At 42.1% G+C, this 23,324-nt stretch overlaps 1 protein-coding gene across 1 annotated transcript in view; it reads right to left on the bottom strand.

The window, feature by feature from the left end:
• Positions 1-703: 703 nt before the first annotated feature.
• Positions 704-23,324, bottom strand: part of LOC118091915 (macrophage mannose receptor 1) — a 40,811-nt gene continuing 18,190 nt past the window's right edge. Inside the window, exons 14-30 of the mRNA XM_035129502.3 lie at positions 22,830-22,908; positions 22,097-22,238; positions 21,666-21,701; positions 19,285-19,454; positions 18,467-18,534; positions 16,695-16,795; positions 15,769-15,911; positions 14,079-14,190; positions 12,037-12,179; positions 11,245-11,347; positions 10,538-10,770; positions 8,099-8,264; positions 7,446-7,598; positions 5,487-5,597; positions 4,518-4,706; positions 2,420-2,458; positions 704-1,350 (exon numbers count right to left, since the gene is read on the bottom strand). Of these exons, the coding sequence (XP_034985393.3) occupies positions 1,118-1,350; positions 2,420-2,458; positions 4,518-4,706; positions 5,487-5,597; positions 7,446-7,598; positions 8,099-8,264; positions 10,538-10,770; positions 11,245-11,347; positions 12,037-12,179; positions 14,079-14,190; positions 15,769-15,911; positions 16,695-16,795; positions 18,467-18,534; positions 19,285-19,454; positions 21,666-21,701; positions 22,097-22,238; positions 22,830-22,908 (2,221 nt within the window). The 3' untranslated portion in view covers positions 704-1,117. The remainder of the gene's footprint in view (positions 1,351-2,419; positions 2,459-4,517; positions 4,707-5,486; positions 5,598-7,445; positions 7,599-8,098; positions 8,265-10,537; positions 10,771-11,244; positions 11,348-12,036; positions 12,180-14,078; positions 14,191-15,768; positions 15,912-16,694; positions 16,796-18,466; positions 18,535-19,284; positions 19,455-21,665; positions 21,702-22,096; positions 22,239-22,829; positions 22,909-23,324) is intronic.

Below are 23,324 nucleotides of genomic sequence, written 5' to 3'. Positions count from 1 at the left end.
CAAAGTCCGGGTTGAAGCGAAAAGTTTTTGCCCAATGCCTAAAGATATGTAATGAAGTGCAGTTGGGCCAGGATTGGTGTAATATGCTCAAACCATCTTGCCTTGGTGAGCAGCCTGGCCGTCAAATTCTGTACCAGCTGAAGTTTCCAAACCGTCTTCAGAAGCAACCCCACATATAACATGCGGCAATAATATAACATAGAGCTTACCAGAGCAAAAATTGTAATTATTTGTCATTAGGTGGGTCAATTATAAATGGAATGTAATTAATGAAATGTAATAGTGATGTTTATTTTTGTATTATTGTAACTATTACTATTGTAACTATTATTGTAACTATGTATTATTTGTTTTATTACTGTGGAATTTCCAAAAGAAAGCATTTGTAAAAATTAAAAGAAAAATGAAAAATAATAAGTTGCATTACTGAAATAAATGCAATTTTCAACGATATTCCAATTTTCCGAGTTTCACAGTTAGGTACTGAATCAGCTGAGCTGCACATATGGAATTCCTTTTTTAAAAAAATCTGATGATTGGCTTCCCTGGAAGAGTGGAGGGGGGGGCTAGATATACCCCATACTCTTCCTATAAAACCAGACAAGTGGGAATTTAGCTTTATGCATGGACACTGTGCTGATTTAGGGCAAAAATATTGTGCAGTACCTTGGTTGCCAGGGGATATCAATGACATGGTCCTTAGTTTTTCAAGTCAAGTCATCTTTAATTTATTATTTTTTATTTCATAAAATGTATACACCTCTTGATTTTTAAAAACCACAAAGTAATTTACAAAATGGTAAAACAAGAAAATCAAGGAGAAATTACAACCATGCTTAAAAAAAAACATACAAAAGTTGAAATACTAAAACAGATTAAAATTACCTTAATTTGAAGTTATTCTAATTAATTAATTAATTTGAATTTATTCTATTTAGAATACATATTTTTCTAAATAATAATTATGCATTCAGGGCATGACACACAATGAATGTGGTGATAGAAAGGACCTCTGCATATGCATATGGTTACTTCTTGGAAACGAATTAATGATGCAACCCTACCCCTGTCAATTCAGAAGTAATTCCTATTGAGCTCAAGGAGACTTACTCCCACATTACAGCCTATCTCCCTCTTTATCACCCACAAGCACTTCTGAATCATTTTTGTGAAGAATGATCTCAGTGTCACGATACAGAGAGTTATCAAAGCTGCCAGTGGTTCGTTGTTTTCTACTTCTTCTTTTGTAGAAAATAAAGAGTCCAGTACCCATGCCAATGAGGATGAAGATAACCGGTAGAACTACCTTTGCAACTCTGCCATGTGCTGATGCAGGAATATCTTCTTGTTCTGTAAATGGGGAAAGATGTATATTACACACACGCACACAATAGACCCCCTTGTATGAAGAGGAGGGATAGCTGGGTGGTGTTTGCAGCTCATAAGCATAGAGTGCCAAGAGCTTACAAACCAATGAAATGGCCACATGACTGGAGGGTACGGAGAGGGGATACAGAAGCAGAAGAGATGTGGAGTCAGAAACATATTGTCCCTTCTTAAAGAAAAGGGTTTTGGCAGACTGAAGGAATCCAACCCAAAAGATGTTAGCTGTTTCAATGCAGCTGAAAAAACCCCAAAAACTACAAAATGCCAAGGCAATGGTGTACCACCCCCCAGTTATTTTTGTACTACATCTTAAACAGAATGCTATTCTGTTCTTTCATGATCCAACTGAAACACTGTGAAATATTCCATTACACGGAAATCTCTCACACAACCCCCAATTCTTCTGCTTCATAGTGGCAGTTCTGTACCAGAAAATAATAATAATAATAATAATAATAATAATAATAATAATAATAATAATACATTTTTATTTATACCCTGCCCTCCCCAGTCAAAACCGGGCTCAGGGCGGCTAACACCAATAAAATTACAATAAAACATAGAAAGCAATTAATTAAAATACAGATTAAAATGCAATATTAAAATTTAAAATGCAGCCTCATTTTAAATGGTCCATAAATCCAAGCCATGAGGGAGGAAAACACAGGGGTCCGACAAAGTCCAACCCAAAGGCCAGGCGGAACAGCTCTGTCTTGCAGGCCCTGCGGAAAGATGACAAATCCCGCAGGGTCCTGGTCTCATGTGAAAGAGCGTTCCACCAGTATTGGGGCCAATACTGAAAAGGCCCTGGCCCTAGTAGAGGCCAATCTAGCCACCTTATGGCTCGGGATCTCCAGAATATTGTCGTCACCCTTTCCCCCCAGTAGAGAGCTATCATGCCTTCACCCTTTCCTAGAGATTTCTCTCTTCAGCTTTCAACCAGAAGTTCTTTTCTCAGAATGTTTGGTGCAATGCTCCGGATAGCAAGAATGCTTATAATTTTTCCTGAGTTCTTTTCACTTAACAGCCTTACCTGTCCTTTTCGTAGGTGCTTTAGTTGTCTCTTCAATAACTGTAAAACAAAAGATATGCTTATGTTCTCAGCATAGTAAGAAAGTTAGGTGTGCAAATCAATATTTTTTTAAAAATAAATAATTAGCATTGATTAGCAACAGAGTGAACCAGACTGAGGAATGAAAAGAAACTTAAGCAGCGTGCCAGCAAGCACACCCAGGTGCCATTCCTTCCCATCTAGAACAAAAAATGTAGGATTGGTCAACTGACATTTCATAGCTTGTCATAAGAAGATAAGAAGAGTTTGCTGGATCAGGCCGGTGGCCCATCTAGTCCAGCATCCTGTTCGCACAGTGGCCAAACAGATGCCTGTGGGAAACCAGCAAGCAGGATTTGAACACAAAAGCCCTCTCCCCTCCTGTGGTTTCCAGCAACTGATATTGAGAAGCATTGCTGCCTCCAACTGCAGTGGCAGAGCAGAGCCACGGTGGCTAAAGAACACAGCGAAAATACAGCTGGAGATTAGGGGGGAAAGGTTGGCATGTCCTCCTCCTACTCTGGCTGGTACTGGCGTTTTCTTTGATGGAGAACAAATAATAGGCAGTCTTGGTCTGGCAACTGGAGCTGGAAAGAAGCCTGATTCACTCTCTGTGATGAGTCCAAAGCTAAGGGGTTGGAGACACCTCTCCCCTCCAAAACCTAACAGGGAAAAAGATCTGTTGGCGTTTTAATGCTGTGTGCACTTTCATCTTATGCCTCCAGTGGTTTTCCTCCCAATGAAACAAATACCAAAGGTTTGTGATGGGACCTCTGGAATCCCTTAGTGCCTGAAAAAATGTGGTGTGTGTGTGTGACAATATTATAGGAAGCACATTTATCCTTTTATTTTTCAAGCTCTGGGCCCCGACATATCACACCATGAAAAGAACATGATTATGCACTTTAGATACAGCATTTGCTTTTGGGTGTGCTTCTTTTAATAAAAATAAATAAATATAACTTACTATTTGAAAATGGGAGCCAAGTTTTAAATTTGAAGTGTTTAGTGTAGTCACTTAATCCCTTTGCTTAGCAAGATCAGCAATGATGAGCTGAGTTTTATGTCAATGTAAAGGTAAAGTAAAGGGACCCCTGACTGTTAGGTCCAGTCGTAACCGACTCTGGTGTTGTGCGCTCATCTCGCATTATTGGCCGAGGGAGCCGGCGTATAGTTTCCAGGTCATGTGGCCAGCATGACAAAGCCACTTCTGGCGAACCAGAGCAGCACACGGAAACGCCGTTTACCTTCCCGCTGTAGCGGTTCCTATTTATCTACTTGCATTTTGACGTGCTTTCAAACTGCTAGGTTGGCAGGAGCTGGGACCGAGCAACGGGAGCTCACCCCGTCACAGGGATTCGAACCGCTGACCTTCTGATCAGCAAGCCCTAGGCTCAGTGGTTTAACCCACAGAGCCACCTGGGTCAATGTGGAGACTACTAAATGGTCTTCCCTTTTGAAGAAAATGACCAATTTATGATATTTATCGCACAGCAATTCTGGGGACTGAGAATGATTGTGGGAACCTTGACTATTAGATATTGATCAAATGTTAATAACCTTACCGTATTAGTTATAAAAGACAGAATATTCTTTTATAAATAAATAATTAATAGACCTCAGCTTTGGTTCTCCCTTCTCTCCTGCCATTTATTATTAGGGAGTATTTAGTTGGTTGGAAGTATCAGTAAAGTCTGTCAAAAGTTGAAAAAAAGAATAGGAAGTGACAAGGAGTAGGAAAGACAAAGTGCAGTGTATCAATTTGATGAAATGTGGCTTATGCTAGAAAAAGGATGTCTGATAGTCTAGAAAGATTACCTAATAAGAATAGGACAAGGTGGGATATTGTTAAAATGCCAAGAGAGAAAAAAGTCCCTTCCTGTAGTAACATGGAAGTCCCTTCCTTGGAGAGCTTTAGGAAGAAGGCAAATAAAGAGACAACAAGGATAAACTTCTAGTAGCATAATCAGAGAGCAATTAGAGCAGAGTGCCCTAAGACACAAACTTTAGACAAGCGACTCAATGTTCAACTGCATCAGAATTATTGTGAAATTCAGCTGAATAGCCATTTAAGACTTACTTTTGCGTCTTTTACATATAAATCCCTTAGAGTATCCGCAGTGCTCCCTGGACCACTTCCCATTATGGCTGTTCATGAGAATGCAGTTCTTATCGCTATTACTGAAAATAGCTTGAGGATCGGGGGTGGACTCTTCATCTTTCCAGTTCACAAAATCCAGTGCAGTGTTATCTTGCCATATCCATTCTCCTAATTAGAAAAGTAAAATAAATGGCATAAAGACTATCGAGAAAAAGAGTAGTGCCGCTGCACAATCCTGGATCTGCATGAAGTCAGATGGGGAAAGAGCGAGAGGAAGAAAAGTTGCGGTTTACAACAGCAGCGTTTTGAGTAAAGCAGGAATGGGGAAAGGTTGGGGGGGGGAGAAAGGAAAATGGCAGCTGTAAACCATAGGGATGCCATATTTCCAAAAGTAAAAACCAGGCCACCCTGGTTTGAGCGCGATTTTTTCGAATGACTTGCCTAAGATCCAGTGCAAAGCGATGCCTTTCAGAAATTCCCAGCAATGTCTGGGAAAATCTGGACGTATAGCAAAGGTTTGAGTAAAGCATGGATGGACAGAACTGACTGGGCAATGGCGCTTTAAAACAACAGCAAGGTTTGTGTAAAACAGGGGTGGGGTGGAGGAACAGAGAGGAAATGGCAGGTTTAGACCATGGCCAAGGTTTCAGTAAAGTGGGTAAGGGGGAAGCTAAGGTGGAAGATGGGGAAGATCTAGGGCAGTGTTTCCCAAACCTGGGACTTCAGCTGTTTTTGAACTACTATTCGCACCATCCCTGACCATTGGTCCTGCTAGCTAGCTAGGGATGATGGGAGTTGTAGTCCCAAAACAGCTGGAGACCCAAATTTGGGAAACACTGGTCTCGAGGGTTAATGTGGGGGAAATGGCTGGGGTGGGTGTTGATGAGTGGAGCAAGCAGGGCCACAGCCCCATGTATTATGAATAAATATTCAATGTTAAACCATTACCATCTATGTTTCTGAACAGTCCTATCCAATAGTCAGCATGTTGGGATTGCTGAGTATGCTCCATCAAAAAGTTCAATTCAGCTGAATCTTCTATAGAAATCAAGGTGCTACCTGGGAAACATCATACAAGTAAAGTAAACTCATTTAAAAATTGCATTCCTGTTTTAAATTTTATTTATGCATTTTAATTTATTTAAAATATTCTCATTTTAATATTGCGTTTCTAAATGTGTATGTATGTATGTATGTATGTATGTATGTATGTATGTATGTATGTATGTATACTGGTAGAACTGACATGCAGTTTGATGGGACTCTTGACAGCCTGGCATGTGGTCCTTGGCAATAATGAGGTTGTCAGGAGTGTTGATGAAAACACCTGCCCCCAGGATGCAGGAATGGTGAGCTGGGTGGCGAAGTCCCTTTCTTAGTGAAGCCCTTTTCCCAGGCAGCGAGGACTCTGCTCACCTCATCACCCCTCTGCTTATCTCACACCCCAGGCCAATCTCTCTTCCTCTCACTTTACTTACAGGCAGGCATGTCCACAGCCAACAGCAAAAAGTCAGCTTAGCAGGAAAGCACTGCTTGCTGGCACAAACCATTTTTTGTTCCCCCACAGTGCTTCTCTGGCCCCAATGGAGCAACCTTCTGTCTGTCTGGAGCAACCTACTGCGGAGGAAATAAAATGGCGAGCCACAGCAAGTGGGGTTCCTGGCTACACGGACAATCCTGCATGCTTCAGGTGAGGACAGGTGGAGGGGAGCTGTCCTTCAAAGTGCTTGGATCATCAGCCAATGCCTGAGTGTGCTGATCCCTGATACCAGGCCTGCATATCAGGTTTTCTAAATATTCTTTTCATAATAAATCTTTCTGTTGTTGGATTCAGACAGTAAGAAAGTGAGATCTCATGGGAGCCTCCCACAGCCAGCATGAGAATTCTCCGCCTTGCATATGAGGCAAGACACGCTCGGTGTGCTGGCTCTGGGCAGGTAGGAATGGTTATGTGGGTGGTGGTTCCAGGGTTGTTCTGGCTTTACACGCAATCCCTAGAAACTAACCCCCATATAAAGGTGAAACTTGGAAAATTAGAATATCATCGAAAAGTGCATTTATTTCAGTAATGCAACTTAAAAGGTGAAACCATTATATGAGATAGATGCATGACATGCAAAGCAATATATGTCAAGCCTTTATTTGTTGTAATTGTAATTATTTGTCATTGGACAGTGTTCTCGAAGCTACGAACATGAGTTTGACCAAACTGCGGGAGGCAGTGCAAGACAGGAGTGCCTGGCGTGCTATGGTCCATGGGGTCACGAAGAGTCGGACACGACTAAACGACTAAACAACAACAACAATTATTTGTCGTTAGGCGGGTCAATTATAAATGGAATGTAATTAATGAAATGTAATGGCGATGTTTATTTTTGTATTATTGTAACTATTTGTTTTATTACTGTGGAATTTCCAAAAGAAAGCATTTGTAAAAATAAAAATAAATAATAAATAATAATAAGTTGCATTACTGAAATAAATGCACTTTTCGACGATATTCTAATTTTCTGAGTTTCACCTGTAAGTCATCTGTACCTCCAATGTGTTCAGAGAGATATGCCAGGTTTATTCCCTTCCTGATTTATCATCACAGCAATCCTGGGAGATAAGTTAAATTGAAAAGTGGGCATTGGCCCAAGAGCACCCAGTAAACTCTATGAGTGAGCAGGAATTTGAACCTCTGTCTCTCTGGTCAAAGTCCAAGGCTGAAAGCCCATACCCACTTACTGTACTTAGCTATAGGCTCGATTGAACTCGATGGGACATACTTCTGGATAGGCATGCCATGATATGTATAGGACTGCACTGCAACACTAACTAGTGTACAATACTGGCTTTGGACACTAACTAGGAATCTCCTAGCATGGAAAAATCACGTTTGATTTGAATCAAAATGACACCCACCTAACTGAGTACATTTGAAAGATGCATCCGGCCATCCATTTGAAGGTTTGTTGATTTGATAGCAATGAGCCCGAAAAGGAATCCAAGATCTCTGGTCCTGTTTTGAGTCAGGGCATTTCCCTGGGACTTGTGGAGCCTCAGTTGGGATTTTACCTATTATGAAACAAATATTTTATTTTTTGAACAGGTATCTTAGAAACCCTTAAGTACCAGAGATATGCATAAGATTTGAACAAATCCGAAATCTTGAGGTGCACATGATTATCTTGGAGGAATCGTGGAAATGTAGAAAGCGAAATGGGAGGTGAAACTCTGCAAATTTGCACATGTCAAAGAACTCCCCCTAAAATAATAGGTTTATAGTTTCTGAGTACTCCTGGGTGCTTACTCACAGTAATGTCAAATGGGGCTTACTCCTAGGTAAATGTGTATAGAATTGCTGTCTTAAAACACATGCCTGAGTCTAATGAGTTGCTAAACATGGTTACCTAAGGCTGGATTGTTTACTGCAACCTCTATTCTATTTTTGTTTGCCTATTTATTATAGCCTGATGGTTTGAAAAGTAACATTTTATTCCTTCCCTACGAAAGAGGCAGAAATGTCAATAGTACATTTCTCAGCTCTGTGCTCAGATGGACATTGCTTTGCTTACCGTGGTAGTGCTCACAGAAAGAGAAGTATGCTTCATTGCAAGTTCCGGTTTTCCAGTGACCATCAATGTCTAAATAGACACAGGCTATTTTCTGCTTTGGCTCCCCAGGGGCCCAGTTAGTATATACCAGTCTCCAGTTGCCTATCCACCTATATTGCTCATCAGTCTGAAATCCAAAGGCACAGTGGATTAACACATGCTGGCCTAGAGAAAGCTTTTAAGTTCATTTTCCATAACATGAACTCCACAACATTTACTTTTCTTTCCCTTTCATTTTCTTTATACACACATTTTATCATCCTTTAGGGCAGGCATGTCAAACCTGCGGCCCTCCAGATGTTTTGGCCTACAACTCCCATGATCCCTAGCTAGCAGGACCAGTGGTTGGGGGAGATGGGAATTGTAGTCCAAAACATCTGGAGGGCCACAGGTTTGACATGCCTGCTTTAGGGGATGAAGTCTGAGTAGTAGTACTATATTTATGACGTCTGAAGTCATGCCTATGAAACAATTCTGAGCTATCAAAGGCAGGGGCGAAAATAGGCTTTGTTTCACCCCAGACAAGGATCCAGGTCGGCACCCCCCCACACGTGTTTGTGCACGCACAAACAAACAAACAAACAAACACAGAGACATAGGCTGGGAGCCTGAATGGTGCCCCTCTAGAGGCTTCACCCTGGGCAAAAAACCTGGCTAGCCCCTCTGTAGCTATGGCTCTGTCCAAGGATTTGGAGCACAATGTTTTCAGTATGCTGGTGGCATGAAGCTCTAGCTCTTCATTCCATCTGAATCATGAGAAGCTGTGAAGGTGTTGGACAAGAGCCTGGAAGCAGAAATGGGCCCTGTGGGGGCCAATGAACTGAGGCTGAATCCTGATGAGATGAAGGTGCTGTGAAGGGGTGGTTCCTATGTCTGGGAATTAGGTAGATAACCTGTCCTAGAAGGGGTTGCAATCGCCCTGGAGGAACAGGGTCATAGTTTAGGAGTGCTCCAGGATTTCTACCTGCTGCTGGGCTCTCAATTGGCTTTTCTGACTAGGAATGCTTATGTCCACTTTATGTCTGCCAATCAGGTCCATTCTTGGACCTCCCACCTGGACTACTCTAATGTGCTCTATCTGTGGCTATCCTTGAAGATGGTCCAGGGACTGCAGCTACTGCAGAATGTGGCTGCTAAATTGGTAAGTGGGGAAGCCTGATGGGACAATGTGTGGGTCACCCATCCAGAAAGCACTGCATTGGCTGCCATTGACTTATGGCACTCAATTCAAGGTATTAGCCTACCAAATCCTGAACAGCTTGGGATCCAAGTACAGTACCTAAAATATCAGGAAGGAAGCACTTTCCTTAATATCTACTGTCAATCTACAATCAAGATAGCCAACTTTTTATAAAAGAATGGAAATAGGTTTTTTTAATATTTACAGATAAATTGTAAACAGATAAGAACAGGATTGTTGTAATAACCTGTAGTTTTATAACAGTATATATTTAAAGTAGATGAATAAATGAGCAAATTAAGTTAATTTGAATATGCAGAAGATATTAAAAATAAATTTAAGGAACTGCAGAGAGAGGAGGAAGGATGTCAAGTTTTGAATGTGTGTGTGTATGTATATGTATGAGAGAATCCTGGTTGGTGTTGATCCAGTATGGTACTTAGTTTACGAATGCCTTGACTTCCAAAGGTTTCGACTTACGAAGTCGGCAAACCCGGAAGTATTTTCGTGGTGCGTGCGTTCTGCGCCTGCGCGGAAGCGACGCACGCCTGCACAAAATGGGCGCATCGACACCCGAAGGTTTCGACTTACGAAGAGCACCGTGGAACGGATCGCCTTCCTAAGTCGAGGTACCACTGTATTCATTATCAGCCAGGTATATAGCACATGACTCAGGACTTGTCAGAGATGTGAGCCTTTTGAGACAACCAAAGGTCAAGGGCTAAAAGGCTCTTGTCCTGAGGCTTGTCTCGCCATGAGAAAAGTTAGCCTAATGCACTCATCCAAAGGGACTATGGAGGTATGTAGAAAAGGCATTGTAGACAATGCAAGTCATCTATGAAACCTGTTGCCTCACCCCTCCTAAAGCAACATAGAAGTGATTGATTTCTCTTTCTGAGGGAGAAAAAGGAGTCAAGACTAAAAACTACTAAAGATCTTGCTGCCTGCGGGTATGCTGCTGCACTGGGTGCAGAAGCCCCTTTAGAGACTGGAAATTGTTATATTTCTGTTAAGCTTTTGTGTACAGATAATTTATGGCCACTGAAAATAGCTCATAGGTAACCCACAGATGGTATCCAAAGCTTTTGTAATGCTTACCAAGGATATTGCTAATAAAGTCAGGTAATAAAAGCTATGTATTTTCTATGTCCTTCTGAACACAAGCTCTTGATGTGGATATATAGTACAATATTATGTTCATGTATATCATATGTATTTACCATATTGCTATTTAGGCCAATCCATGCAGGCTCTCCATATTTTAACACCCATAGCCATAGGAATGATTCAATGTAGGGATCCAAAATGCTGGCAAGCTCTGACTGTTCAGATTTACATTTTTTCCTTGCCTCTTCCCATGTCATTTTGGGGCTGAGGAGAGTGTAATTTCTATTCCCAAAAGGGGCATAACCAGAGGCTGGAATTGTTGTTTCAGAGTGTGATAATGCAGGATCTATAGGCAAGTAATCAAGAGAAAAGATTGAGATCAGTTTAGGCTACACACACTTGGCACTAAATTTCTGAATACTATTATTCCCTAAACATTTTAAATCTTGAAAACCGGCATTTTAAATGCCGGCTATAACACTTAGTCAAGTTTTCATCAAAAACATATATGGATGAGGCCACAGAATACATTTAATTTACAATCACAAAAGCAGCAAACATAATCCCTAAAATGTAGTCAACATGACCATTAACAACACACCTCCATTTCTTTCCAGAGAGGTCAAGAATCTATTCTGTAATTAATTTCCTATCCACCATCATTCTCAGATGACAAAATCTCAGTTCAGTCATTAAAGCTGGCAATCAGCTTTTTAAAATTTTTTTACCAGAATGACAAGCCACAGAAAACGAGTTAGACTCTATAATGCAATCTGCATTAAACACTGTTTTCTGTTCCTTCTCTTCTAAAAAAGCATACCAGTGTTTCTTTGGCAGATGTAGCTTTTCTTAGCAGAACATGGCCCATCTCTCCAATATCCTGCCAGCTTTTCAGGCTCCTTCATCATAAAAATGCAGTCTTCCTAAGAAATAATAGCAAAGGGACAAGTAACACAATAGCTATTTACGGTATACAATGTAGGGGCCAATCCATTTGTACTTGAAACTTTCCTTTTATACTCTTAACCTGAAACTCGCTGGAACTCAGTTCTGGCACCTCTCAGGTGGGTGCCATTGCCATTATAAGAGAACAAGGGAAGTGTTCGTGGTGAGTTCTGGCACCTCTTTTTCTAGAAAAAATAGCACTGCTCTTGACAAATACCAGACTCCACAATCACCCAATCAGAGATAGTGGCAAGAATAAACCCAGACTACAAGTGCAGTTTGCATCTGTCAGCGCAAGGCTTTGCAAATGATCTCTAGATCCTATTCAGGAGTAGGAATCAGTAGCTGATACGTGCTCTAGATCAGGGATTAGCTGATGCTTCCTGGAAGTGGGGTGAGATAGCAGATGAGTTATAAAACTTGTTAGGTGTTGCCTAACTGTTACCGTACTTTACAAACTAGCTGCTTAGCTTGAGACAGCTGGCTCTAAAAATAAACAAAGGCGACACCAGCCAGAGAATGAATGGGGAATTGGTGCAGAAATGGGGTGCTAACACTGAAGGTTCTCTGAACATGTAGTTTCACTGCAGGAATGGAATATAGAAGATATTTCTTGTTTCTGGGGTAAAAAGACGAAAAGATGAAAGCCTTTGCAAGCAGGACTTACACCATAAGCTGGAAAACCTTTGGCCCAGTTTGTGTAGTGGACTCCACTTCCATCTGTCCATACAAACATGCGCTCAATATTAATATCATTCAGTCCAATCCAAGGATCAGTTGCAGCACTTTTTAAGTGCACCGTGAGGAATGCTAAATAAAAACAATGACACGTTTTATCAAACGGATTAGGCAAATGTATGCCCGTCACATATAAGTGTTTGATATACAGTGGAACCTCGGTTTATGAACACATTGGTTTATGAATTTTCGGTTTACGAATGCCACGGACCCATCTGGAACGGATTAATTCACTTTCCATTACTTTCAATGGGAAAGTATGCTTCAGTTTATGAACGCTTCAGTTTATGAACAGACTTCCGGAACCAATTGTGTTCATAAACCGAGGTACCACTGTAGTGCATCAAAATGTGATTTGTTGTAGTTTGGGTTCATGTTGTATCATCATCATCATCATCATCATCATCAAAATACATTTGATTAATGCAAGAATCTCCAGTGTGCTGGCCTTCAGATGCTGTTGGACTAAATCTTCCACCATTCCTGACCACTGGCTATGTTGCTTGGGGCTTAATGGAGTTATAGTCTCACAAAGTGTGGTGGACATCACATTGGCTACCCTAGTTTTATAATAACAAAAAGGGCCACTGAATCCAGCACACCACATTCTGTACCTGGATAAATCATTAATAGGCCACCCTTACAATACACACCCCTTGCTTTTTCCCAGCTGAAGAAGGGTTTAGATCTGAACTGACAAGATGTTTGGTGAAGTGAGGTTTTGCCTTTTCTAAGATTTAGAATCATCACCCATTTTCCTTTCTTTTCCCCCAATATAATTTTATTGAATTTCCCAATTTTTACAAATTAACTTCAAATTAAATACATTGTTTCATATATTGACTCCCCATCTCCACAGTATTCTTATTCAAACTCTTTTCTACTGCATTCTATATAAAATTCTCATCTATTACCAAAATCCCTCTGATACAATTACTTTATCATTTTTCTTCTGCTGTTCCTATCTCAAACCCTGCCCTCGATTTCATTTCTTTGTAATGCTTTTCCAAATAGTCCCTCCATTTTCCTTTCAAAATGATGGACAACAGACTATTTCCCTCAGACTGACAATATAGATATTAATTAAGACTCATTATCCTATCAATATAAGCATTGTTGCTTGCCGAAATGGTCCATTTACAAAATTATGCTTTGAGAGACAATAAAATTGGAGTGGGTAGCTTAATTTTGGCTATCAGACTAATTTCGTATGGGTGACGGGAAAGGGTGGCAGATAAGTGGGCAGGGAGGAAAGAGTTGGGAGAGAAAAAGGATGCCCTGGCCACTTTTGCCTTCAGCTCTACCCATTGACAGTATGCAGCCCCTACCGGATGACCCCCCCCCCAAGCAAATACAGCTCTCAACAGATACAAAGTTTTCCCACCCCAGCTATTGAGCTTGCCTATTAAGTCTCTTTTAACTGCTATTAAAACAGCAGTCACTCTTTCTCAAGTTCCCCAAGTATTGTCCAACTGAAGCCACCAAATGCATTATACAGAATAACTACTGGGTCATTTTATTCTTCTTGCACTTGTCTTGTGGGAATCTTTGCAGAGTAGATTCTTCCTGTGCTGCTTGGGGAATTATAAAATCATAGAATTGTACAGTTGGAAGGGACCACTAGGATCATCTAATCCAACCTCCTGCAATGCAGGAATCTTTTGCCCAACGTGAGGCTTTTGAACCCACAACCCTGAGATTAAGAACCTCATGATATACCAACTGAGCTGTCCCTGAGGTCTATGGCCATGTGGAAGGAGCTGGTAATATGCTCTGCTGCATCACTGCCCTGGTTTCCAGCTCCCCCATGTGGCCTGAAGTTTCTCAAGTCACCTGAGTTGTAAGGAGCCACAAAGGAGCCATTTCTAACACTTCTTCTGGCACAAACGTAACTTGAGTTGAGGCTCTTGGACTTCTAACATGTCAAGTCTATATGAACAATCTGTTTTTTTAAAAAATAACTGACTGCACCTTGTGTAGCTTTGTTCGGTATAGTTGCCAGATTCCCTCCTAGATTCCTGCAAGTGGTTCGTGCATAGGACCAGTTTTTCCTCTCTTCATTAAGACCAAAAAGCTGGAAGCACTGTGGGGGGGAAAGAACAACTCTCCAAAACTCCATACATGATGTAATGGTTAATGAAAGTAGCAATCATGAAACGGTATTGAGCAAACAGACAGGGATAATTTAGCTTGGCTTTAAGGAGCAGCCCTACCCCATAGGATTTGCTGGTTAGAAGGGGATTAGGATGGGGTGGAGAATGGGGCAGAGCAGGGTTGTCTTAACCATATCTGGCGCCCTGGTGCCAAGATCCCTCCGGTGCCCCCCGTGAGTGAGGCGGGCAGGAGGGGCGCGCGGGGAGCTGAGAGGCTCCCGCTCCCTGCGCGCCTCTGGAGAGCGGCCTGAAGCCGCTCAAAAACTGAGAGGCATGGAGGAGGCGGCCCCAGGCTCCCTCTCCCCGCACGAAGCTCTGGAGGTGCACGGGGAGCGCGAGCCTGGGGTGCCGCGCTGCGCCTCTCAGCTGTTCAGGCGGCCCCAGGCCAGCCAAGGGCGTACCCAGCACAGGGCAAGTTAGGGCAGCTGCCCTACTCTAGAAGTCAGCTGCCCCCCCCAGCTAAAAAGAAAGAAGAAATCTCAATGCAAAAAGCGGGGCGCGCGGCCCCAGCCAGAAAGAAACAGACCAGCCCTCCCCCCTTTCCCCTTTCCAGGGGGGCAGGGGGGCAGGAGGGGGCAATTGCCCCCCCTAGAAGCAAAAGGCTAAGGGGCGCAGCGTGGCAGCCCCAGGCTCCGGCTCCCAGCGCAAAGCTCCAGAGGCGCGAGGGGAGCGTAAGCGGGAGCGGGGAGTGTAATTGGAGGAGGCAGCCACAGGCTCACGTTCCCCGCGCACCTCTGGAGCTTCGCGCCGGGAACAAGAGCCTGGGACTGCCTCCTCAGAAGAGCTGGGAGGATGCAGGCCACGTAGCCCCGCCCACATTCCCACTGTGGCCCCTCCCCTCCCGCCCCTTGCCCCCGCCCCTTGCCCCCCCTAATTTTGATCCTGGGTACGCCCCTGAGGCCAGCACTCCCCGCGCGCCTCTGGAGAGTGGCCTGAAGCCTCTCAACAGCTGAGACAGAGGTGCGGCAGAGGCGGCCCCAGGCTCGCACTCCCCGCGCGCCTCCGGAGAGCTGCCTGAAGCCGCTCAACAGTAGAGGCGCACGGAGGCAGACACCAGTGTTCGACGCCCCTTCCACGCCCCTGATGGCCAGGCACCCTGGCACCTTATGCCACCCAGCCTGGGCCTAGGGATGGCCCTGGGGCAGAGGAAGGGACTGGGGAGAACAACCACCCTGGTAGTTGTTAATTTGAGCTTTTAAAATATCCCCCTTTAATCAAAAATTTAAACTATTCAGATACAGATTTTTTGTGTGTGTTGGATTTACTATTCTAACACAATAGTCCTTTTCACTTCTTAGTGGGGAAGAAGGATGTGGCAACACAATCACAAGCTTCACCACCTGGTCTATGTGCACGTTCATTTTAAGTTCTATACAGGAAACCTGAATAAGACATGGAGTGAAACCTCTGCATGTTCAGCAGCTCTGGGAAAAGTATTCACTGTATGCACTAATGCTATCCAAAAAGGGCTAGTATGCCAAGTGATTTGTAAGGACTACACTAGTTACCTTTTTATCAAAGAAAAGCCATCCTTCAGCACAGCCTCCAAGAGGTACAGGCAACATGGGAGCAACAGATGAAGGGACAGAACTGTTATGCCTTTCACATACAAATCTGTCCTCAGTACCACAATTGATATCATTCCATAAACCTAAACAGAGAAGTTATTAAATCACTCGCAAACTGAAAAGGGCAAGCAGTCCTTCAGGTATACAATGCAAATGAGAACAGTAAAGAGCTACGACAGCAACTTATTCCATATTGGAAGAAAACGGGACAATGTGTAGATGGAATAAGCAACCAGTTGTTCACAATATAAACTGCTGAAAGTCCCAAAGTTATTAAAATAGCATTGAAACAGTGTAGTCTTTCCCCAAATCTCTCTTGCCGTATAAAGTTGCTCATGTGATTAAATATACAGCATCCTTTGAAACTTTTATTACCATGTCATATTTTTTTAAAAGGCAATTCAAGAGCTGTAAAATAATGAATTTTCCCTCCTAATCAATGTATATGGATGGAATAGTCACTGCAACTATAGATTCAGGGTTTATCCACACTTGCCTTTCCTCCCTGCTTTCCAGGCACAGTCTGCACTTTAAAGCTCCATGTCCGAGTGCTCACTCTTTCCTTCCTTCCTTCCTTCTTTTGCCTTGGAGCTTTCTCCATGAAAACTCACTCTTTAAACCTCAATCGGAGCAAACAGCAATCTGCGAAAAACCTGAATTGCCGTTTGTTGTGCTTCGGTTTTAAAAAGTGGGCTTTTGCAGTGAAAGCTCTGGGACATGGAGCTTTAAAGAGGGGGGCAACGGGCAAGTCCAGATAATCCCTCACTGTATTGTACTTGTTCTGTATTAATCAATCCCTTGCCCCATCCTCAAGCACACACTATCTCAAGATTTTTGTTTTAATGGTAGTATTTTATTCTACTTGCCTGTGCTGTAATACATGACCACACAGTTTTCATCATCATTTGCAAAGTTGGGTTCATTTGGTGCCCAGGCTGCATAGGTCACTGGAGTTCCATCCAACCAGCTAGAGAAAATGATACGACAGTATTGGACAGAACAATGTAATTGTCCTCTATTTACATTGCATATTTCCACAATGGTTTTTGCTATTTGTGGGCTTTTTTAGTCAAGGGAACACCATGTCCAGAAAACATTTCACTTTGAACCTTGCAGGGCAGCATTAAGTTGGCAGCATTAAGAATATCCAGCAAAATTACGGAAGTAATGTACTCAGAATGGCTAGGAAAACAATCCTAATTTTGAAAGACTTAGGTGCTGTTAAAGAGGAGCAAATTGCCAGTTACTTTCTTTAATAATAATTTTGTATCACCATGCCAGACAGCATTTGAAATTTCTGCCTGAGGCAAGGAAACATCTTTAAGATAATGCATTAAGACTTTGCTTCAAATAATGTTAATAGATAGAATTATGAACAGCTCAATTATGAGGGTTTACAAAATCAGTGATGAGGCTAAATTAGTGATGAGTTTCTACCTGGCTTTAGCTCTGGCCCAGCCCTATCCTCAAAAATGAATTACTACTACTACTATTCATTTTTTTAGGATAGGGCTGGGCCAGAGCTAAAGCCAGGTAGAAACTCATCACTATTGAGTACTACTACTACTACTAGTACTAGTAGTAGTAGTAGTAATGATGGAGATGATGATGTGCCCAATGACTGACAGGTAGAAGTATGGGCTCTTATAGTTACTGGAGCAGTTCATTTTAATTAGAAGAAAATGAACTGCTTGTATTTTATGTAACATTCATAATTACATATGTAACATTCATAGTTGAGAAATGATCGAATTGGTTCTTAATTCACAAAAAAACCTCATTTACAACTGCAACCTTAATGTCCTGATTTTTTGGGGGGGGCAGTAGTGAGGGAGAACAGCAGATGGCTCATTCAGGGGAAGAGGAGCGAGGTTGAGCATGCTTCACATTGCTCCTTTGCTGGCCTGAATGGAAGAAATGCCAGGTATGTCAGGTGTGGGGACAACCATCAGCTGAAAAGCACTCTAAGTCTCTTCCAGTGGCATCCCAAAAGAGCTGTAGCTGGGAGATGGGGAATGTCATTGCTCCAACATTCAGAGCATGGCTGGGAGGAAAGCAGAAGAGTGACATAACTGGAGACACCCAAGGTACATAAAACAACTGTAGGAGTCAGGCAGATAGGAAGGTGGTACCCTCTTCTTCAATGCATAAAAAGAAAGTTCACCGGGGGGCACCCCCAGACCTAATGCAGCCTAGAGAGACAAGGAAGTGGTGACAGCCTGGTAAATGGTATTCTCCACAGTTTGGGGATACATTGTGGGACTAGGAAGGTGTTGGTTCCTTAGGATCCAAGCTTTCCCCATGTTCATTTTCCAGTCATGCCAACATTGGGGCTTTCATGTTATTAGGCTGTGAGGTGGCAAGGAGACAGTAACTGACATTAAAGCTTCCTCTCCGTGGTCAGGGAGGGAAATCTGAAGTTTCATGTAGCCTCCAGGACACCATTACAGGGAACAGGACTGTAGTGCAACTTCTGCATTTGGAAGAGTCCTAAATTTCCTTTAGAGATCAACTGTGAAGGGGGGGGGAATCTTATAGCTTAGATTAATTAATATTAGCCTAGTAACTTAGGAGAAACTTAGATCTACAATTTTGTTTAAAATCTTTTTTCCACTTTTAGTTTTTCTTCTTCACTTACCCGAACTTTCTATCAAGACCCAATATTAAACCGATGTGAATGTTCTTGTAACTTCCATAAAGCTTGTTCTACAACATACAAAGGTAAAATTTGAAGTAAATGAAACAATATAGTATTCAGATACAGAGCAATGTAGGAAGCGCAGCAGTCATAAATCAGGCAATACAGAAAGGTTTGTAATGATGAGCACAGCATCTCTTCTTTTTACAAACATCATTAAAGGTTTCCAGTTAAGATAAATTAAAACATGCCAGCTGATATTAGACTAAGTATGGAAGAAAATTATGCATTAAGTTGTAATATACTGATGTAGGGCTTCACTGATTTAAGCTGGTTTATTAAAGATTTTTAGTTCTATGTAAGAATTACAGTGCAACTCACACAATCAGCTTTCATGCCAGAATTATACCCACTGTTTCCCACTCTTCCACTTAGTGAATTGCACTTTTTTGTTTTTTAAGTAAGGAGAGGGAGGGGGGAAATTAAACAATGAATGTAAGAACCCCGAATGTCTGGAATCCTGATTACATGGAGACATTTTTCAGCACTCTTCTGTGCTCATGAGTAAAGCATGAATCTGTGACGATTAGTGGAGTGACTGGATCATACATTCTTTTTTAAAACTTGGAAAGCCTCAGTTACCTGTTAGTGCTGGATGCTACAGTGAAAGTATATGACCACAGAAAGTCAAAGTCCTTTAGGTTGAAATTTTCTACACACTTACTTGGAAGTAAAACCCATTAGATTCAACGAGGCTTACTTCTCAGTAGACCCAGCTATATTTGATTAGGACAGCATATGTTTCAATTATTTCTTACATATTTCCACAAAAACTTTTGTTCGCTGTCTTTTTCAATGACCGTAAGATCTCCGCCATGCTTCTTGCAGTATGCTCGAGCTCTTTCTGCAGATGCTGTTTCATTGCTGAAATAGTACTCATTGCCCTCATACAAGATCCAGCCATTTTCAATTCTTTTGAATGAATATTCTGTAACAGAAGAAGTATTAATTTCATTTGAAATATTTCTTAACTACTCTGCATCAAAATATTTCAGAGTGGTAGTCAAACATGTGAATAGCTTTAAATCACCCAGCCAGCAATTCTCCAGTGTTTCATCATCCTGATCATCATCATACCTTTATTGTCAATGAACAACCTGTGTACAATGAAATAAACCGAGCCCCCCCAACACTCAAATTCATTGCACTCTGTGTGCTTGTCACACAACACACCAACCCTGAAAGTCAGTTGCACTATATTATTTTCCATTCAGCAGCCTAACAGCCCATGGATAGAAACTATTTTTTAGCCTGTTGGTATGACTGATTATACTTCTATATCTCCTGCCTGAGGGTAGAAGATTCATCCCTCAGAATTTTTCTCGCTCTCCTAAGGCATCAATCCCTTGCGATGTCATCTAGCGGGCTCAGGGGACAGCCCATGATATCATGTGCTGTGTTCACCACCCTCTGTAAAGACTTTCTGTCCGTGGCTGTCAAGCCAACGTACCACACCCATAGCTGCCAAGTTTTCCCTTTTCTCGCGAGGAAGCCTATTCAGCATAAGGGAAAATCCCTTTAAAAAAGGGATAACTTGGCAGCTATGACCACACCTTGATACAATATGAGGACACTTTCTATTGTGGACCGGTAGAAGGTGGTCAACATTGTTCTTTTGCAAGACCCTTGGGAAATGGAGTCTCTGTTGGGCCTTCCTAACCACCTGAGTTATATTGTTTTTCCAAGTGAGGTCTTCATTAAGGTAAACTCCCAGGAATTTAAAGGCAGGGACTCTCTCCACACAACCCCCCCCCATATACAATGGGGCTGGTTCCCCTCTCTTCCTCCAAAAGTCCACCATCTCCTTTGTCTTGCTAATATTTAGTTATTCTCTAGGCACCATGTAGATACTTTTTGAACATCTCCCCTGTATGCTGATTCACCTCCACCTATAATTAGACCCATTGTGGTGGTATCATCTGCAAACTTAATAATTGCAGTAGATGGATCAGATGAAATACAGTCAGGAAGGAATCTTTCAATCCCTACCTGAAGATGCTGAGGACAGAACCTGTGGCTTTCTGCATGCAAAGGATGCGGCCCACCATTGAAGTACAGCCCTCCTCCAGTTGAATGTAGCCAATTTGAGGAGCGAGAAAGCCCAAGCCAGAGAGTATCTATCATGGGATCCTCATGAGGCCAGGGAGCACACATAACGGGTTCTCCAATTATGGAGAGCATGCGTTGCGGGAGGGGAATCAGGATAACCCTGGGGTTGCTAGGCAGATTAGGCAAAATGGCCACTGGTATGACTGGGCATTTTGGTACTGTTGCTGGGTAGAAAAGCTTGTTGCAAATTGGAGTAAGGGTCAGCCCCTAGCCTATAAAAACCCTCTGCGTGACTATATTGGTTTCACTTTTGCCAAGTGCTTTGGATTTCCTGCCCCCCCTCCTTTTTAAGGATGCTTTGCATATTGACATTGCTGTGCCTGTCATGGGGTCGCCTGCCTTGGGGCAGGGGGCCAGTAGGAATTTTGCCATCTGGCTGATTGGCTGTTGCCATTTGGTTTTTGCCTACTGCATAGCAAATCGTCACAACTTGTAAGGTTGGCAGTTAGGCATTGGTTAAAATTGGCTGGTAAGAAATTGGATGGTAAGAGGAGTATGGAAAGGCTGGAAAATTACGCTAAATTGCTGCTGCTTATAGAGGTATTCTGTTAAAGGAATCCGGGGGCTCGAACGGCTCTCGTCAGTACCCCGTTAGGGGATTGGGCCTAACGCAGAGCAAATTGAGCCTCGGGGAACATTTGAGGGAGGACAAGAAAGGCCTGGTACACAGCTCCGCCCTCCCTCTGAGAATGTTTACCTACTGACGTCCACAAAATGCCTAGAGGAAGTCAGTGCAAAATCTGTCCCAGGGCGGGGGATAGATGGGTTAACCAGTGCCTAAGCAACCACTCACATTTGATTGTATTTTAATAAAGTTGTGGCCAAAATAATGCCAAAAACCTTAAACTTAATTAACGTGTGTGTGAATTATTGGGGGGGAATCCAGTGACCTCAACACGCAAATCTTTGGCTCCTGACAGAACGCCCAATAGCCCGAAAGACCTGTTAAAGCAGCTCCACCCCTGCTTTCCACAGTGCGGCTTAAGATAGACCCGTGTGAGCTGAGGAAAAGCGAAGTCACCCAACATACCGAAATGATTGTTTGGCTCCGGTTTTAATGACACACCTGAAAAAAAGCGAATTTTATTCTATTACTTCATTTCATACAAACAGGAGTTTGTAAAAATGAAATTGTTATTTGTACATTTCTACGGCACAATTAACAACCTAATGTAGAGGAACTATCAGTGAATACCTATATTCACCATGGTGTACATGGCTCAGGTTCCTTGTTCTAATTGAAATGGAATACTTTACATCTCAGCATGAAAGCCAATGATATTAAACCTGCAACAATCATTATGAAGGCTAAATATGTTTCACATTTCTCATTTTTAACCTCTTCTCAAAAGGCAAAAGGTTAATAATCATGTTTTTTTTTTAAAAAAAATCCAGGTTTCAGCAGTGCAGCAAACGTTGGTTTTGTTTAATGAACCTGTTGTAAATGAAGAGGAATCTTACCTCTCTTTATTTGGCAAATCCAATTCAGAAAATGCTCACACCAGGAAGGTTTCCACCACGAATAAAATGAAGCCACTCCTCTGCATCCCATGTCTTTATCTCTTGAAACTTGAAAGAAAAAGCTCCTCTCTTCGAAGTTTAGCTACAGTATGAATAAAGTTTTCTTACTCATTTTCTTTCTAAGAATCATCAAGGGTAACATATAGAAAAGGAGAGACTTACAGCGGTTGTTTTTGAATGACTTGTTCACTAAGGTTACCAGGCATCCCCGTTTCCCGGGGACAGTCCCCAGATTTACAAATCAGTCCCCATACAAAATCCATTGAAGTTGAAAAGCGTCCCTGGATTCATGTGCATGTATATACATAGAGAGAGATGGGCTGTCATAGTTAGTGTGTGTTCTCCTGTTTTTACATTTTTTATAAATTAAATTAAATGTTCCTTACACACACACACACACACACACACACACACACACACACACACACAACTGAGCAAGCAATAAGTTCAAGCAACTGTGCAGTAATTGCCATAAGTGTTGGATCTAAAAATTAGATTGCACATCACATTTATAAATACTTTGATGCTGGACACTTCAATAACTAAACTTTTAAAGTATTGCTAGGGACTATATCAAAGTTCACTAAGAGAACAAGAGGCTCAAATACTAAGATTATAAATGAATTTGCAAATAATTTTACCAACAATGGATTAGTATTAATCATTTACTTACAGGAGTTCCATCACTCCAAGTAAATCCTTTATCGGGCTCCAACTCACTTAAACCAATCCAATAATAGTCTGCAGAAGACCTAAAATATATAAAAAATATTGTAAGCAGAGAGTTGATTTCAAGAGTTTTAAAATTTACAGTATAATGACTACTCTGAGGATCACCTTAGATGAGCCATTTGGAGCAAGAACTCTCTCTCTCTCTCTCTCTCTCTCTCTCTCTCTCTCTCTCTCTCTGTGTGTGTGTGTGTGTGTGTTCAGATTACATGTGGTCATTTCTTAGGCATGCTTGCATTACATGCTAAGACATTGGATATTTACAGGTGACTGTATTATAAACTAGGCCAGGCATCCCCAAACTTCGGCCCTCCAGATGTTTTGGACTACAATTCCCATCTTCCCCGACCACTGGTCCTGTTAGCTAGGGATCATGGGAGTTGTACGCCAAAACATCTGGAGGGCCACAGTTTGGGGATGCCTGAACTAGGACATGGGT

Source organism: Zootoca vivipara, chromosome 11 (genome assembly GCF_965207765.1).
Source record: "Zootoca vivipara chromosome 11, rZooViv2.hap1.1, whole genome shotgun sequence".
Lineage (NCBI taxonomy): Eukaryota > Metazoa > Chordata > Lepidosauria > Squamata > Lacertidae > Zootoca > Zootoca vivipara.
This window is presented reverse-complemented; position numbering and strand designations above follow the sequence as displayed.